Source organism: Panthera tigris, chromosome B1 (assembly GCF_018350195.1).
Source record: "Panthera tigris isolate Pti1 chromosome B1, P.tigris_Pti1_mat1.1, whole genome shotgun sequence".
Taxonomy (NCBI): Eukaryota; Metazoa; Chordata; class Mammalia; order Carnivora; family Felidae; genus Panthera; species Panthera tigris.
The window spans coordinates 55,969,240-55,986,637 of record NC_056663.1 but is presented as its reverse complement, the minus strand read 5'-3'; the positions used below and the strand labels follow the sequence as shown (position 1 = coordinate 55,986,637).

At 33.8% G+C, this 17,398-nt stretch overlaps 1 protein-coding gene across 1 annotated transcript in view; it reads left to right on the top strand.

Annotated features, from left to right (window-relative positions):
- The window catches only part of GALNTL6 (polypeptide N-acetylgalactosaminyltransferase like 6), a 1,186,276-nt gene that overhangs the window by 509,511 nt on the left and 659,367 nt on the right, over positions 1–17,398 (top strand). The window contains exon 3 of the mRNA XM_007097151.3: positions 1,807–1,945. Within this exon, the coding sequence (XP_007097213.2) occupies positions 1,807–1,945 (139 nt within the window). The remainder of the gene's footprint in view (positions 1–1,806; positions 1,946–17,398) is intronic.

Genomic DNA, 17,398 nt, shown 5'->3' with positions numbered 1-17,398 from the left:
GGTTTATTTCAAATTTGCTGCTTTTCTCTTCCTTTTGCTGGAAGCATGAGAAGATTTTCTCCAACATTTACATTGGGAATTTGGTTGAGCTCCTGCAGGTAAATCTCACAAAATTATTCGAGCCTTCCTATGACTGTGTCCCCCTGGAGTTTTTAACTCTCAGACTACTGAGCCTCCAGCAATTTGTCAATTACTGTTGGGTTTTCTATGCAGGCATTGGTTCCCAGGTGGTTTACACTTCTGAGTCCCTGCCCTAGTAAGCCTCAACTCCCTATATTCACCTGTCTGTCTCTCTTTTGGGACAGCAGTTTGCCCTGTGTCCTTTCTTCTCTTATGGGCCAAGAAGGGTTATTGATTTTTCAGTCTGTTCAGCTTTTTACTTGTTAGGATAGAGTGGCAACTTCTAAGTGCTTTGCGTGCAGAACTGGAAATCAGAAGTCTTAAATTAGATTTAAATAAAGTAAACTTAGAAAATATTTACAACATATATAATTAACAAAGCTTTAAACATTATATAAAACTTGTTTTTTTCAGGGACACCTGGGTGGCTCAGTTGGTTGAGTGCCCCACTCTTGATTTTGCCTCAGGTCATGTTACCAGGGTTGTGGGATCAAGCTCTGGGTCCAGCTCTGCACTGAGCGCGAAGCTTGCTTAAGATCCTCTCTCTCTCTCTCTCTCTCTCTCTCTCTCTCTCTCTCTCTCTCTCTTTCTCTCTTTCTCTCTCTCTCTCTCTCTCTCTCTCTTTCTCTCTCTCTCTTTCTCTCTCTCTCTCTCTCTCGGTGCCTGGGTGGCTCAGTCAGTTAAGCATCCCACTTCGGCTCAGGTCATGATCTCGCGGTTTGTGAGTTAGAGCCCCACGTCCGGCTCTGTGCTGACAGCTCAGAGCCTGGAGCTTGCTTCGGATTCTGTGTCTTCCTCTATCTCTCTGCCCCTCCCCTGCTCATGCTCTGTCACTTTCTGCCTCAAAAATAAATAAAACATTAAAAAAACAAAAAGATTCTCTCTCCTGCTGTCCTTCTCCCCCACTTGTTCTCTTTCTCTGAAATAGAAAAAAAAAATCTTTTTAAAAACAACCAATGAAATATTTTTTACGAACTCTGAACAGTCATTTCACAATGTAAGAAATACAAATGATAAATGTATACAGTTATTGATTGTATTAGTAATCAAGAGAAAACAAATTAAAGTATGAATAATCTATATTTTACCAGTAAATTTCAAATTATTATTCAGTACTTCTGAAGATGTGTGAAAACTCTTCTAACTTACTCTAAAGACACTTCTATTTGTAGGAATTATCCTTTCCCTTCCCAAACTACATAACTAGGAATATATAAACAAAGATGTTCATTTCAATATTGTTTTTTAATAGGAAGAGTTAGAAGTAACTCAAACGTATATCTTTGGTGGAATGCTGTAAATTGAGATACAGTGAAATAATATCAACCAATGGAAGTAAATGAAAATATAGCTTTTTATATTTTCAACAATTAAGTTGGATAAAATCAAATTATAAGGCAATATGTACATTAGAAGCTGCATTCAAATGTTACAAAACATACACTTAAAATCATCATAGCGGTTCTCTCTTGAAAATGATTATACTTTCTACTTTGGTGTTGTTTGCTTTTTATCATGAGTATATTTCTTTTTTCTGAATAAAATAATGTGTTATAATAAAAGTTCTTCCAAGGAGAATAGTAAGAGGTGACTAAGGAAAAACACACAGTTAAGTCTTATTATCTGTTCTAGAAGATTAAATAGTTTTTGTAGAGGTGATAATCCCATTTTGTTTTCTCCTGCCAGGGAAAGGTGAGCATGGGAAACCTTACCCCCTCACTGAAGAGGACCATGATGACTCAGCTTACAGGGAAAATGGTTTCAATATTTTTGTCAGCAACAATATTGCTCTAGAGCGGTCCCTGCCAGATATTCGCCATGCTAAGTGAGTATCAGCAAGTCTCACATGCAGACTAGTTTTCGTCTATTTGTCTGTTTTTTTTTTTAAACTATGTTTAATGTGTATCACAGTGAAATATGTAACTAAAATTTTTGCCATAATTTAAAAAAATGTTTATATTTCATAATCTTAAATCTGTTTTGTTTAAATTGGAGTAATTTTTAAAATTAGAGAAGAATAAGTACCCGCTTTCTAAAACTTAATTCACATTTTTATCATTGCCTGTATCATCTCCATTTAAAGTAAAATGTTTTAAGATAATACCTATATTTTTACTTTTGATCATGTAGATTATAAAGCAAACATCTTTTTCTGGTGATGAGCATTGTCAGAACTGTCTACATATATATGACTTCATTTTCACACCAACCATATTCACTGATTTTGTTATTATATCTTCCATAAAGAATGCCTACAATGAATGCATCCATAATCCAAAGATAATGGTTGGTTCCTCAACCATGGATGCTTGTTGTTTGTCAGTTAACAGTGAGTTCAGTTTTTGCTGATTCGTAGCTAAATATTATAAGGCAAAAGGAAGTAAGAATGATATTATATATAGTTACCTGAAATCCCACCCCATCTACTCTTAACATTGCTCACTGTTCTTTTTTCTAGTCTGTTATGATTTTCTTGTTAGCATATACATTGCCAAAAGTATGCCAAAAAATATACAATGTGATGGGAATTTCAAGTTTGTAGAATTGCCATACATATTTAATGAATCTATCTAACTATACTAATATGCTTACCCTTCCTTCACCCCAGTCTCCCTGTGGAAACACTAATGTGACATAAAGAAAATCAGAGAAAATAAAATAAGGGCAACTAATGAAAACAGGGGTAGGAATCTAAATCAAATCAATATTGTATAATAAAACTCTTAATTTTGTGTGAAAACAATTAACCCTTTAGAAAAAACTTGGTAAATTATGGTTTGGGGATCATTTTTTAGTGCCATATTGTGTCTTTATAAATTTATTTTAAAACATAAAAGAATTACTGGTTTCCTTCTCAGGTTTTATGTGAATTTGCATTTCCCAGTATAGTTAAGCAGAGGATTAATGTGAAGAACAAATCAATTTTTTCCTAAACTGAATGCTTTATATATTGGTCTAGGCCTTCTAGCTAGCCAAATTATTCCCAGGTTACCTGAAATTATCTACAGCAATTCCCACTGACCGAGAACATTTCTAGTTATGAGAAATTTTAATACCTAATTGCACACCATCAAAGATGCATTAAATTGCATTGTTGGCATAATAAATGTGCTCAGAGAATAATTTCCATCCACCTCCTCCCCCACCCCCACATTTCCAATCTTTTAATGTGTATTCAAGTGGAAAGAATTGCAGATGGAAACAGTGCAGAAAATCACTGAAGTCAAAAGAAGGCTGATATTCCCATTCTTCTCAGAGAGTGTATTTTTAGCATAACTACCACCTTTTGAGAAAAGATATTCTTAGGCAATAATGGAAAAGAAAATGGAAAATGGAAAGAAAAATATTTTTAAATTTTTATTAGACGTACTGAATTTACAGTATCAGAGGGCATTATTCTCAATGTTAGGGAAGATAAATGTGGCTGAAATATGGCCTATGACCATATTATTACTTATTTCCTGAGACTGGTTATCTAATAGGACAGTCACCTAGTAAAATGATACCAATAAAGAAAACAAACAAACAAACACCTTATGGGAGGATTGGAGATGGAGATGGAAGCAAAGGATTAAGTACAGGACATCAAGAATGAGGGTTTACCTTGGGTAGTCCAGTATCTATCTGACTCAGCAATGCAAGAAGGGAGATTTATTGCTGCCTCATTTTGTCAAGATCCTAACTCTAGGAAATCAAGTGCCTACGACAAAAACTCTTACCGGGATCCCTATGTTTTTGTTTTTGTTTTTGTTTTTTTTAACCTCATCTGTGCTTCTCAAAATGCAGGCACAGATAACCACAAAACAACACAGCTCTATGTAAGTGGTTCTTGAAATTATGAAAGCACATTGACACATACTGCATTCGGTATTGTCAATTTAACTGAACTGCAGGTAATTGACCACAGCTTGTTTATATTGGCAGTATCTGCACCAGAGAATGCAAAATTTGCATGACTTCCATAATTAAAGATAACGGTTCTAAGAAACTTTGCATCTGCAGTCAGCCAATTCAAATTACAGGCTCAAAGCGCCAGAAGAGAAGAATTTATTTTTCTTTGCTCTGGGATTTTGTAGTGGAAAGTATAAGGGAATTCTATCTTACAATTCTGCTTAACTTTTTCTTTATTCCAAAATACAGAATTGTAGCTCTTAACCCACTGTTCTACACTATAGATCACTCTCTCTATATATGCAAGTACTCTCTCTATTCATTCTCTTTTTACACTTAATAAAAAAAGCATGGTTCTAGGTGTTTGACATGCTTAGTATACATTCTGGTTTGCTGTGAAGAATTTTCAGAATATGAGTTATTTCAGAAATCCCAATCCAGAACACATACTTCTTTTATATGTCCTGCTCCTTTCTTGTCCACTAGCATAAAAATGAAATGCTTTCTTTTGGCTTTATTATTTCACTAAGTCAGTAATAGATTTTCATTAAGTGGGAGCCATGCATACAGGAAAGTCAATTGGCCTGTGTCCAATAATTTAATGATTCTTACCTATATCCTAATAATAAATTCTAAGGTTCTCATTTATATTTTTGAATTTCTTATATTTTTCCAAAATTTTTTAGCATCTCCCTATCTTGTAAATTACATATTTTTTGTTTGTTTTGTTTTACTATCTATGCTTTCGTGTTGTCAAATTTTTCAATTTTCTCCTCTTCATACTCATAGCCCTACACTTCTGGTTGACTTTTATATTTTTTAAAGACCTATTTATGCATTTTAAACATTCACTCCCTTCTTCAGTTACTACCTAATTATGTCTATATTCATAGTACCAAGGCTCAACCTGAGATCTGTTGTTAAAACATCATCTTTATATTTTACTTAATGCAATGCTGAATAGAATTTTGCTATGAGAGTTTCTGCATGACAAATGTCCAGTCAGTGGATATCTTGCTAGTCTGGCTTCATTTTTCTACAGTTCAATTACCCCTCACTTGTATATCAATTGTGTATTATCTTTATCTTCCGTCACTCCTTTGGGATGCCGCATCTTTGTATGCTGTAGAACATTTAATTTGACTTCCAGTTCAAGGTGGGAAATATGAAGCATATATTCAGAATACAAAATACATATGAAATAAGGAAGTAGAAAATCGTAGAAGGATAGATGGCTTGCATGGAAAAGAAACTGATAAACTTATGCATGGATGTATTGTTAGCAAGACAAGATTGAAGAATATTTGAGCTAGTATTACTCCCTAGACGTGAATCAATTTATAAATAGTTACCACAAGTACTCCCCAAAATGTCATATAATTAATGTGTGCAAGATGAACTTATATCTATAAAGAGAAGAAATGCATGAGATTAGGATGCGTAAGAATCAGAGTTGAGGTAGGCTTTGCAGAGGATTCAGGTAAAGGCATCATGACATGAGGTTCATTTTTCGCTATTATAAAAGGATACATGTTTATACAGATACATATTAATGTACAAACACTTTAATTAAGATACATTTCTAAGGTGGCTGAGTAGCTGGGATATTTTTGTACTGAGAAAGTTCTCTGAATTGTGGCTTTTCCTTTTCATTTCACTTTTCCTTTATATTTCACTTATATTCCCAAGATAGCTTCATGACTTTGACAATAAAGAAGATATTGAATGTTGAGAGAAAATTCTGTAATATCTCAACTCTTGGGAAAATGTAGAAGAATCTTTACAATCTCTTGATTATATGAGTGCTCTCCATAGTGTTGCGATTATATCACAACCCTGTTCCCTGTATAATTTCAGAACCAAGTGAGAAATTGCCCCAGAAATGGCTTGGAATAAAAATATTACCTTTATTATTGATAAGATTCTATCGGTGGACATGGTTTAGAAGTGGGCTAAATGTGATTCCTAATAGCAAACTCCAGAATGAGGTGCATTCAGGCTTCAAGTTCAAGACATTGCTGGACACACAATATCACAGTTGTCTAACTTAAGGCATGCAGGGCAGAGTCTGACCTCTACAGGCAAGCAAATTCCAAAGCAGAAAAATGAAGGAGGGGCTGACCCAAGCAAGATAAGCTCACTAACTCAAATTCATCAATTGTATGTCTTCCTTTCTCCTGGAAAGAATGTAGGAGAAGATAGAGGCGAAGAGTATTAATCTAATGACTGTCCTATGGGAACATCTAAGGAAAGGGAAGGAGTCTCCTCCCTAGATGAATAGTGCATAATACCTACTTTGTATATGATGAGAAAATGCAATTTCTCACCATAACAAAATTTGAGTAGATTTTTTTTTTCAGTGCCTTATAGTCTAAGCACTTCTGGAAATTATGTTGAATAATCATTCTTAAAAAGTTTACTTCTATGAGTTACACTGTGGTACTGAACAAGTCAACTTGCCATTTTGAATTTCCACTTATCAACTTTACCAAGTGGGGATGTGGGGATGCTAACTTTCTTCATGTATCTCATCGTGCATCACGATTAGTAAAATTGAGAACAAGTTTACCAGATCAGCTGCAGCATAATATGTTATTTCTTTTCTTTCTGATGACAATCCTTCTGCTTTCCTTCCTTCTTTTCTAGTTATATCATGAAGATAAAAATATATGGAGATCAAGTGAACTATAATTCTAAAATTTAAATTTTAAAAACAAATTTTGTGAGTCACTTCTGAGTTTGAGGAAAAATAATTGTGCAAGTGTAATTTTTTAAACCATGACTTAGTGAAAATGCTTAGAATATTTTAGTTTTATATGAACTACAAAAGTGTTATTTAACTCTTTTGGCTCTTGTCCATTGAATGCTAGAACTCATTCACAGAAATGTTTGAGTTTAATCATCCAAAAATGTTCAAGGACAAATTTTTTTATTTCTCAATTTCAAAAGTTACATAAAAATTTGGGAGACACTGGCATTCTTTCATGGTTTTATTATGACTTGTGAAGTTGATGAAGCATCTTCTTTCAACAAATTTACAAGTGAATTCTGAAACAAATTAAAATAAAATGACTATTCATCCACTCTAATCAGGTTTGAATACTTCCACAGAGGGAGACGGGAAACATCATTTGAATCAAATGTGCTTCCAGCCTAAGATATGTCTAAATATGACTGAAAAAAGGAAAAAAGCTAGGTAAATCACAAGCAGCAAATTGGGGGAGGAATGATCAGAACAACAGATAGGAAATAATCTTTCACAACTGTTATTCAAATGAGTATCTTTCAATATTTTTTGTGAGCTAGTTTATAAAAACTAGTATAGACTTTAGTTCGTTTGTATGTTTCTAGGGATCATTTTTTTAATCCATGATAAAATAAAAAACACAAAAATTTACACACACATCTCATTTATTAACTAAAGACTGAAAGATATGGAAGAGTTCTTATCACTATAGCTAAAAGGTATGTCCCGTTGTAATGAAAATCCTCCTCCTATAGAGAACAGTTCAAAAGCTGTCAGACATTTAGCCTTTGGAGTAAATGATCAGACAAAGCAGATTCTTTGAAAAGTGGATTGAGGGTGAGCACAAGGGCACTGGGGTCTAAAGGACTGGTAATGTGAAAGTTGTACACATGCAAAATGGAAAAAGCCCAAAAAACAAAACAACCTTCTAAAAATAAACTTACAGCTGCTTTATAATCAGTTGTAGTGAATTTCAAAGGATATTATTTGTAACCTAATAACATGGTAGGGATCAAATACATAAAACTGAAATCATAAGTCTGAAAAACACAATCACAACTTCAATTCTTTAAAGAGAAGAAAATGGACATTTGGTAGAGTGATGTCTATTATTCTGTAAGATTAATCCAGCAATAGGAATTCTAAACTTGCTCCTTCTTTTTTTACTCCCTCCCACAGAAGTTTACTGAAATGAGAGGTGATGATTAATATTTTAGCTTATTTATTAAAAATAAATGGGAACTATTATTTTTATTAAAAATAATGAGAAAATCTGGCATTTTAAAAAGCTAACATTTTTGTTGGTGAAAGACTGGATGCATTTCCCCCTAAGGATGCCTACTCTCACCAGTTCTATTCAACATCCTACTGTGGATTCTAGCCCAGGCAATTAGGCAAGAAAAATAAATATAAGACATCTAAATTAGAAAGAAAAGATTCATATGGTCTCTATTGGTATATGACATAATCTTCTATATGGAAAATTCTGAGGAATCCACTAAAAAAAACTTATTAGAACTAATAATCAAGGTCAGCAAGGCAACAGGGTATGAGACAGGATACGGAAATCACTTTATTTTATACACTTCCAGTGAATAGCCTGAAAATGAAATTAAGAAAAAAAATCCATTCACCCTTAAAATGAAGAAAAGACTTAGGAATAAATTGAACAAAAATGTCATCAAACTTATACTTTGAAAACTACAAAACATAGTTGAAAGAAATCCCGGAAATGGAAAAGCATCTCATGTTTGTGGATCAGATTTAACATTGTAAAGATGGCAAAACACTCCATGATGATTTATGGATTCAAAAAAATCCTTGTCAGGATCCCAGCTGACTTCCTTGCAGAAATGGCAGGTTGCTTCTAAAATTCAAATTGCAAGGGACCCAAAATAGCCAAAACAATCCTGAAGAATAGCAACCAAATAAGATGATATGTACTTCTTGATTTCAAACTTATTAGAATGCAGCAGTAATCAAGCTAGTGTGGTACTGGTATATGGATAGATATTTGGATCAATAGAATATAATTGAGAGTCCAGAAACAATTCTATGCATCCATGATTAAGGGATTTTTTGACAAGGGTGCAAAAACTAGTAAATGTGGAAAAAATAGTTTTTTTCAAATGATTGGTACTGACCTAGGTAACCACATGCAAAAGAATGATGATGTTAGACCCTTACCTCAGGCAACATAAAAATCAGCACAAAATGTATCCAAGACCTCAGTGTAAGTGCTAAAAGAAGAAAAGGTGGAAATAAATCTTCATAAATTTTTATTTGACATAGTATTCTTAGATATAATACCAAAGTAGAAGCAACACAAGAAAAAATAGATAAATTTGGCTTCATCAAAATGAAAAACTCTTATGTCTCAAAGTATGCTATCAGAAAGGCAAAATGAAACCCACAGAATAAAATATTCGCAAATCATATATTTGCTACAGGACTTGTATCTAAAATACATAAAGAGTTCTTATATTTCAATAATAAAAAGGTGAATAACCCAGTTAAAATATGGGCAAATGATCTGAATATTCCAAATAAGGTGAACAAATGGCCAAATCCATGAAAGGATGCCCAACATCATTAGTCATTAGAAACAAAACATCAAAACCAAAATGAGATACTACTTCACATCCAGCATGATGACTAGAGCCAAAAGTTCAGATGATAAATGTTGGCAAGGATGTAGAGAAATTGGAAACCTCATACATTGCATACATCCATACATTGGTGGGAATGCAAAATGATGTCAATGGTTTGGAAAATAGTTGGAAAGCAACTCCAACTATTTCCAAATGGAAAGCAGTTCCTCAGACAATTAAATTACCATAATTACCATGGTAATTACAGAATTACCATATGACCTAGCAATTCTATGTCTAGGTATACACCCAATAGAAATGAAAACCACAAAAATTACACATGAATGTTTATAGCAGCATTATTCATGATAGCTGAAAGATGGGAAAACCCAAATGTCCACTGATAGATGAATGTATAAACAAAATGTAGTGTATCCATACCCTGAGAGATTATTCAGGAATAAAATAATGACAAATGCTACATCTTGGATTAACTTTGAACACATTGTGCTAAATGAAAACCAGACCCCAAATTCCACATAATATATGATTCTCTTCATGTGAATGTCTAGAATAAGGAAATCTATAGAAACAAAAAGTAGGCCATGGTTACTTAAGGAATGTGAGGGGATAAGGGGAAGGGCATGAGGGTATGAGATTTCTTTTTGAATTGATAAATATATTCTAAACTTGATTATGCTAATGGTTGCACATTCTGTGAAGACACTAAAAATTATTGAATTGTGCACCTTAAATGGTACAAAAATTGTTTGTATGGTATGTGAATTATATCTTAATAAAACAATTTTAAAAATATATCTCTCTCAGTTTTCTCCAAGTCAAATAACTCTATTTTGCTTCTTTATTATTACCAAATCAAGTGATTAATTCCTCTAATAGACCTTATCATCTGAGTCAATGTAGTAAGTACTCATCTCTACAGTTTTGTAACTGGTACGTAGTGATAAGTGCCTATTATTTAGAAGTGTTCAGTATTTTCTACAGAAGTGGAGAATGTAGCTCTTAATTTTTATATTTTATTATCCTGGCTAAAATTTAATCATATATGATAAAAAGCATTGGTACCTCCCCATCGGTAAGATGACTTCTTAACCTATTTTTCCTCCAGCTGTCAGCCTGAATGTCTACCGTAGATATTAACTTCCTCAACTCCCTTTCAACTCTTCAGAAGTCCTAATTTGACTCAAGACACTACTGTGCCATCATTCTTTTTTCTTGCCAAAGTCACTAATGATTTCCATGTTGCCAAAATCCAGTATATTTAAAAGTCTCGTGAAACTTTGCAGCGACACTAGACTTTGTCCCTTCTCTCATTTTTAAGCACTCTTGTCTCTGTTTCAAGGAAACAGTTGCTTTTTATCCCCAGGTCTTTCCAGTCTCATTCACAAACAGTTCGTCTTTATCTGATGGCTGTATATATATTAAAATTCGCTGATGCTCAGCACTGGCCTCCAGTTTCCTCATTTTATTTATTCTTGACTTACTGATCTCATCTACCAAGGCCTATTAATTCTGTACCCAAAATGTAGAGCTAAAGGGCCTCAAATGCATGCATTCCCCTTAATCTCAACTGTATCCACTATCATTTCTCTTTTTTTATTAAAAAAAAATTTTTTAATGTTCATTTTTTTTTGAGAGAGAGAGAGTGCAAGTAGGGGAGAGGCAGAGAGAAAGGGAGACACAGAATCCAAAGTGGGCTCCAGGTTCTGAGCTGTCAGCACATAGCCCCATGCGGGGCTTGAACTCATGGACAGAGAGATCATGACTTGAGCTCAAGTCAGATGCCTAACGACTGAGCCACCCAGGTACCCCCCACTGTCATTTCTTAATTGGAATCCTAGAATGACCTCATAATTGGACCTCACACATTCCCTCTTGTCTTGCACAATGCATTCAGCAGAGTGAGCAACAGTGAGCTTTCAGAATTAAGGAGGATCATTACATCCCCCCTATCTAAAATACCTAAAAGAGGGCGCCTGGGTGGCTCAGTCGGAAAAGCGGCTGACTTCAGCTCCGGTCATGTTCTCATGGTACCTGGCGGAGCCCCTCCTGCGGCTCTGTGCCGACAACGCAGAGCCTGGAGCCTGCTTCGGATTCTGTGTCTCCCTCTCTCTCTGGCCCTCCCCCCCCGCTCACACTCTGTCTCACTCTCTCTCTCTCAAAAATAAACAAACATTAAAAAAAATTAAAAAAATAATAAAATACCTAAAAGACTCCTTGTCGCACTAAAAATAATAGCTGAAAAACGCCAACACCGACCTCCATATTCTGATCCCTGCCTATCTCTGGCCTCCTCTTTTTTTGCTCTCCCCTCTGTCTTCACTAGGTTTCTGCCACAATGCCACGATGTACATGTAGCTGCGTGAGCACAAAATATTATTTTGTTCTTCAGTACAGGCATAAAATGTCACATTACATTAAAGTGTTAATCATATGACCATATAAAATACTAATTTACAAAATAGTTCCCATGTAAGAGGTAAGACCAAATATATACAAGCATACATGCATGCATTGTGATTATCTCCCACCCTCACTAAAAAACACACTTACATATATATACTTGGCATTCCAAACTAATTTTTCAGTCCTGTCAAAGGCAAAATAAATTGCCAGTTATCACTGCTTTATCAAAACCGACTGACATGGCAAGATTAGAACAGAAAAACAGTGTGACTAAAAGCAGCCATTGAAAATTGAATATGCTGACATTAAAACAATTACTATGTAAATTGGTGCCTGGAAATGACTTATATAGATATGCTCTATAGTATGCTTGTCACTAGCCAGATGCCAAGTTGACATTTTATTCTGCTGCTACTGAGAATGGGGCTGAGAGAACTTTAGCTGAACCAACATGCTTTTGTAAGAAATCACACGATGAAAGTTAAAACAATAAAAAGAAATGTCCCCCCTTCTGAAATATGAGTGGTTCCCTTGAGAAGCTAAAAAAAAAATATGTGGTTGACTAAGTATAACATACTTAGCTATTCTGCTCATCTTGTTTAGGAATCTTTTTAAAACAAACTTCAGGGAATTAAGCTACCTGAACTGTCATCTCTCAATAAAAGCCATTTTATATGGCTTTTGATAGACTGAGGCAATAAATTACTTAGTCACTTATTAGGGTTCTCACCATGGTGCACTTATAAATGTATCATGACATGGTAAAAATGTACTTTTATTCCAAATGTACATTACAAAATGTACTTTTTTTTCTGTAATAATGAAGTCAAACAAATTGTAGTATTTTGAATTGGTTTCCCTCCCGCATACATTCTGATGACAGGGACTGATCCTAATGAAATTGACTGGACCTGAATTGGCACTGTCTTTCTTCATCACCATTTCAGAGAATTATCATGATTATTAAAGAATGGCACAAAATTATGGAGAATGTGGCCCCTAAAGGAAGCTCAAAATATAACTCCTTGTTGTAGTCATTACTATGTAATGACATTTTAACATATTTAGCATTAAATGAAAAATGTTTCAAGTTTCATATGTTTCACATGGGGTGTATATATTCTCATGTTAATCTGAAATACATTAATATAATTAAAGATTCTTTAAAAGCATACAACCACTTCATTCTTCAGGTTATTTCATCAGCAAATGTGTGGTAATACTGTTGCAGATGCTAATATTACTTGAACAAACCTCCCAACAAATATTAAGAGTGTATGGGGTTAAGTCATATAAAGGCAAGATTTTTTTTCCACTTTTTTGGTATTACTCTAAAGGGAGAAAGACATAAATTCACCTACTTTGAGGCCTCTCAACATGGTAATTTTAAACACTAAGCTTGAATTTTACTTTTTGAGAGTGTCTTTAAATAAATGTATGTATTGGAGATTTTAACAGTTCTCTCTCAGTAATTAAAGACAACCAAAAATTTAATTGGGATATAGGAGATTTAAATAAAATTATCAATAAATTGGCTTAATTTGTGTTTATTTACCTTTATTGAACGCTATATTCAGTAATTACATAATAAAATTTTTTCAGTTGCATATGGAATATTTACCCAATGGACCATATGTTAGTACATAAACAAATGCTCAATAAATTTCAGTAGATTAAATTAACACTATGTTCTGTGACCAAACCTGAATTAAATTAGAAATCAACAAAAATAATATATGCAGAAAACATGCAAATATTTAGAAATTAACACTTTTACGAAAAACTCACAGGTCAAATATTAAACTAGAAAAATTTAAAAATATTTTAAATGGAATGATAATGAAAATATATACCAAAACTAGTTTAAGTGCTGTACGTATAAAGCAGTGCTTATAGGCAAATGTGTAGCTTTAAATATTTAAATATAGCAAGAAATTGAATGCATCAATAATATTGATCAATAAAATTTCTAAATCCCCAGCAGGTATTTCTAAGTAAAAACAAAAGAGAGAGAAGCCACCAGTTACCTTTATCAGTTATGAAAGACTGAAAATCACTAAACTTCCATCAGACGTATAAATGTTAATGAAGGGACAGTATAAACATCATCATGCCAAAAATTTGATATTTAGATGAAATGCAAAATTGTCTTGAAAATCCAATGGACACTGTCATAAAATGAAGTAGAAAATATGAAGATCCCTGAAGCTATAAAATATTTTAGATTTGTGGGGCACCTGGGTGGCTCAGTGGGTTAAGCCTCAGATTTCAGCTCAGGTCATGATCTCACAGCTCCAGCTCATGGGTCCAAGCCTCATGTCAGGCTCTGTGCTGACAGCTCAGAGCCTGGAGCCTGTTTTGGATTCTGTGTCTCCCTCTGTCTCTGCCCCTCCCTTGCTGACTCTTTCTCTTTCTCTCTCTCTCTCTCTCTCTCTCAAAAGTAAACATTTAAAAAAATTTTAAAAATATTTTACATTTGTAATTAAAGACTACTGAGAGTATTCTGGTCTCTGGGTAGGTTGGAGTAAACACATGCATTCTCATCCCATTGAATTCAACTCTAAAACCTAGACAGATGTGTGGCTCGGGTGATCGAGAATGCTGAAGAAAAACAATGGCAATAGGTGGAGGAAAGGACTTGAGCATTCAAAATAGCACTGAAACAGTACTGAGTTCTTGTGTTTCTTAAAACAAGTGTGAGTTGAAAGCAAAATATAATATTTTCTGATGTGGTTTACAATGTACATAGATATAAGACAACTGCAGCATAGAAGAGAGTATAAAGGACCCTACATAGTAATAAGAGTTCTATATTAAAGAGTAAAGTGGTAAAATGTTAGTCACAAATATATATTTTGTAATCCTTAAAGTAAATACTAAAATATTATGCAAAGATATCATCAAAATCACAACACATACATTGAGATGGAATGCTAAAAAATGTATAACCCAAAGAATGCAAAAAAGGGGAAACATAAGGGAAAAAAATCCCCAAAATAAACAGAAAACCCTCCACCCAACAACAGCAGGATACATATCCTCTTAAGTATTCATAAAATATTCATCAAAACAGACTGGATCCTGGGTCATGAAACAAATACCATGAATTTTAAATACTGATATCTTACAAAATATATCTTCTGACTGTAATATAACGTAATAAAAAAGTGACAACAGAAAGATAAAGCGATCACTAACATTTGTAAATTAAAAACATTTTTGGCTAATCAGTGTGTCAGGAGCAAGTTTCAAGGGAAATTAGAAAATATTTTGAAATGAACACAAAAATAAATATCAAATTTTTTTAAATATGTAAAACAATTCTTGGAACGACTACACTTCTATCATTCTACACTTCTGTCATTCAATGCTTGTAAAGAGAAAACAATCCTCAAATCAATAATTTATTTTACCTTAAGAAACTGGAGAAAGAGCATCAAAAGAAATCTAAAGAGTAAGTTTCTTATAATAATTGTGGAGTTGTCTTTTTTTCCTTGAAGTTCTGTTAACTTCTGCTTCATAGTTTTGGATACTGTTATTAGGTGCAACATTTTGTATAGTTTGTCCTTTTGGCAAATTGATCTCTGTCATGAAATGAACTTTTTTTAATTTTTTTTTAACGTTTATTTATTTTTGAGACAGGGAGAGACAGAGCATGAACTGGGGAGGGTCAGAGAGAGGGAGACACAGAATCTGAAACAGGCTCCAGGCTCTGGGCTGTCAGTACAGAGCCCGACGCGGGGCTCGAACTCACGGACAGCGAGATCACGACCTGAGCTGAAGTCAGCCGCTTAACCGACTGAGCCACCCAGGCGCCCCTGAAATGAACTTTTATATCCTGGTCACATTTTTTTTTTTACTTTGAGATCTATTTTGTGGACTATAAAACCAATTTAGCTTTCTTTTTATTAGTGTTATCATGCTCTATCTTCTATACATTGTCTTTTAAACTTATTTGCATCTTTATATTAAAAATGAGTTTCTTGGAGGAAGCAGCTGGCACTCTTGAAATCTTTCCCATTGCACGTTTAGACCATTTACATGCAATGTAATTATTGATACGGTTGGCTCAAATATACCATTTCACTACTGCTTTTCTATTTTTACTATTTAATCTTATTATCCCTTTTTTCGGTCTGTAGCTTCTTTACACATTTAATTATTCCATGTCACTTTTTAGTAGGGCAAAGTAGATATAATTCTTTATTGTGTTATTTTTAGTGGTTGCTTTAGGGTTGATGGAATATAATATTAATTTATTATGGTTTACCTTTTAGTAATATCATATGTCTTGATTTAGAGTATAAGAACCTTAGAAAGGCATGTATCCATTTCTCCACTTCTGGAACTTATGCTATTGTTGCTATACATTTTGCTTCAATTTATGTTATAAATCTCAAAATGCATTGATATCGTTTTTGCTGTCCATGAATCAGTTAACCTTTATAGAATAATAAAATAGTCGTTTTATTGTTTACTCATATAATTACCTTTTCTGTTACTTTTTCATTTTTTGTCTAGATACAGAATTCCACTTAGTATAAATTTTCTGAAGGACTTCCTATAACATTTATTTTTATGCAGGTTTTCTGATGAATAAGTTTATTCGATATTTGCATATCTTAAAATGTTTTCATTTTGCCTTTGTTGTAGAAATACATTTTTATTGACAAGGAAAACTATTTTTATCTTAAATTTTTTTTCTGTACCTAAAAGATGTTGCCCCACTTTCTCACTATTTTGCATTATTTTTAACAAGAAGTCTGCTACCATTCTAGTCTGTGTTCTCCTCCGGAATTCTATATCTTTTTTTTTTTTCTAGCCGCTTTAAATATTGTCTCTCTATCACTGATTTTAACAATTTAATTATTCCTCCTTATTTTGTTCCCTGAATAGTATAATGTTAGTGATCTAGATGGTCCAGAGGTTCAGTGGTCCAGTCCCTTTTAGGGCCTATTTTCAAATGATAATTTATCATAATTTTTTGTTACAGACATTTATTTGTATATATTCTTAAATGGTTTATTTCCAAATATATTTATGGAGAGTAGATTATACATTTCACAAAAGTAATGAGTTAATACAGTAATTGCCTACCTCATTTAAAAATATTACAGTCTTGGGGCACCTGGATGACTCAGTGGTTAAGCATCCGACATTGGCTCAGGTCATGATCTCACAGTTTCTGAGTTCGGGCCCTGCATCAGACTCTGTGCTGACAGCTCAGAGCCTGGAGCCTGCTTCAAATTCTGTGTCTCCCTCTCTCCCTGCTCTTCCCCCACTCATGTTCTGTCTCTCTCTCCTTCAAAAATAAATAAAAACATTAAAAAAATTTAAAGAACTGTTATAGTCTTTACATAATTTTAGTTGATTTGATTAACATGGAGATATCTAAAAGGCCAAAGAGAATGACGATGACATTTCCAAAATATTTTATAATCAGAAATGAGGAATATTGGGTTCTAATTCTTTGTGCTATCTAGCTGTATGAGTTACAAATACTTTTCAAAAAATTGTAAATTTGGGGGCAACTGGGTGGTTCAGTCAGTTAGCATCTGACTCTTGATTTCATCTCAGGTTATGATCTCACAGTTCATGGGATCAAGCCCTGCATCTGTCTCTG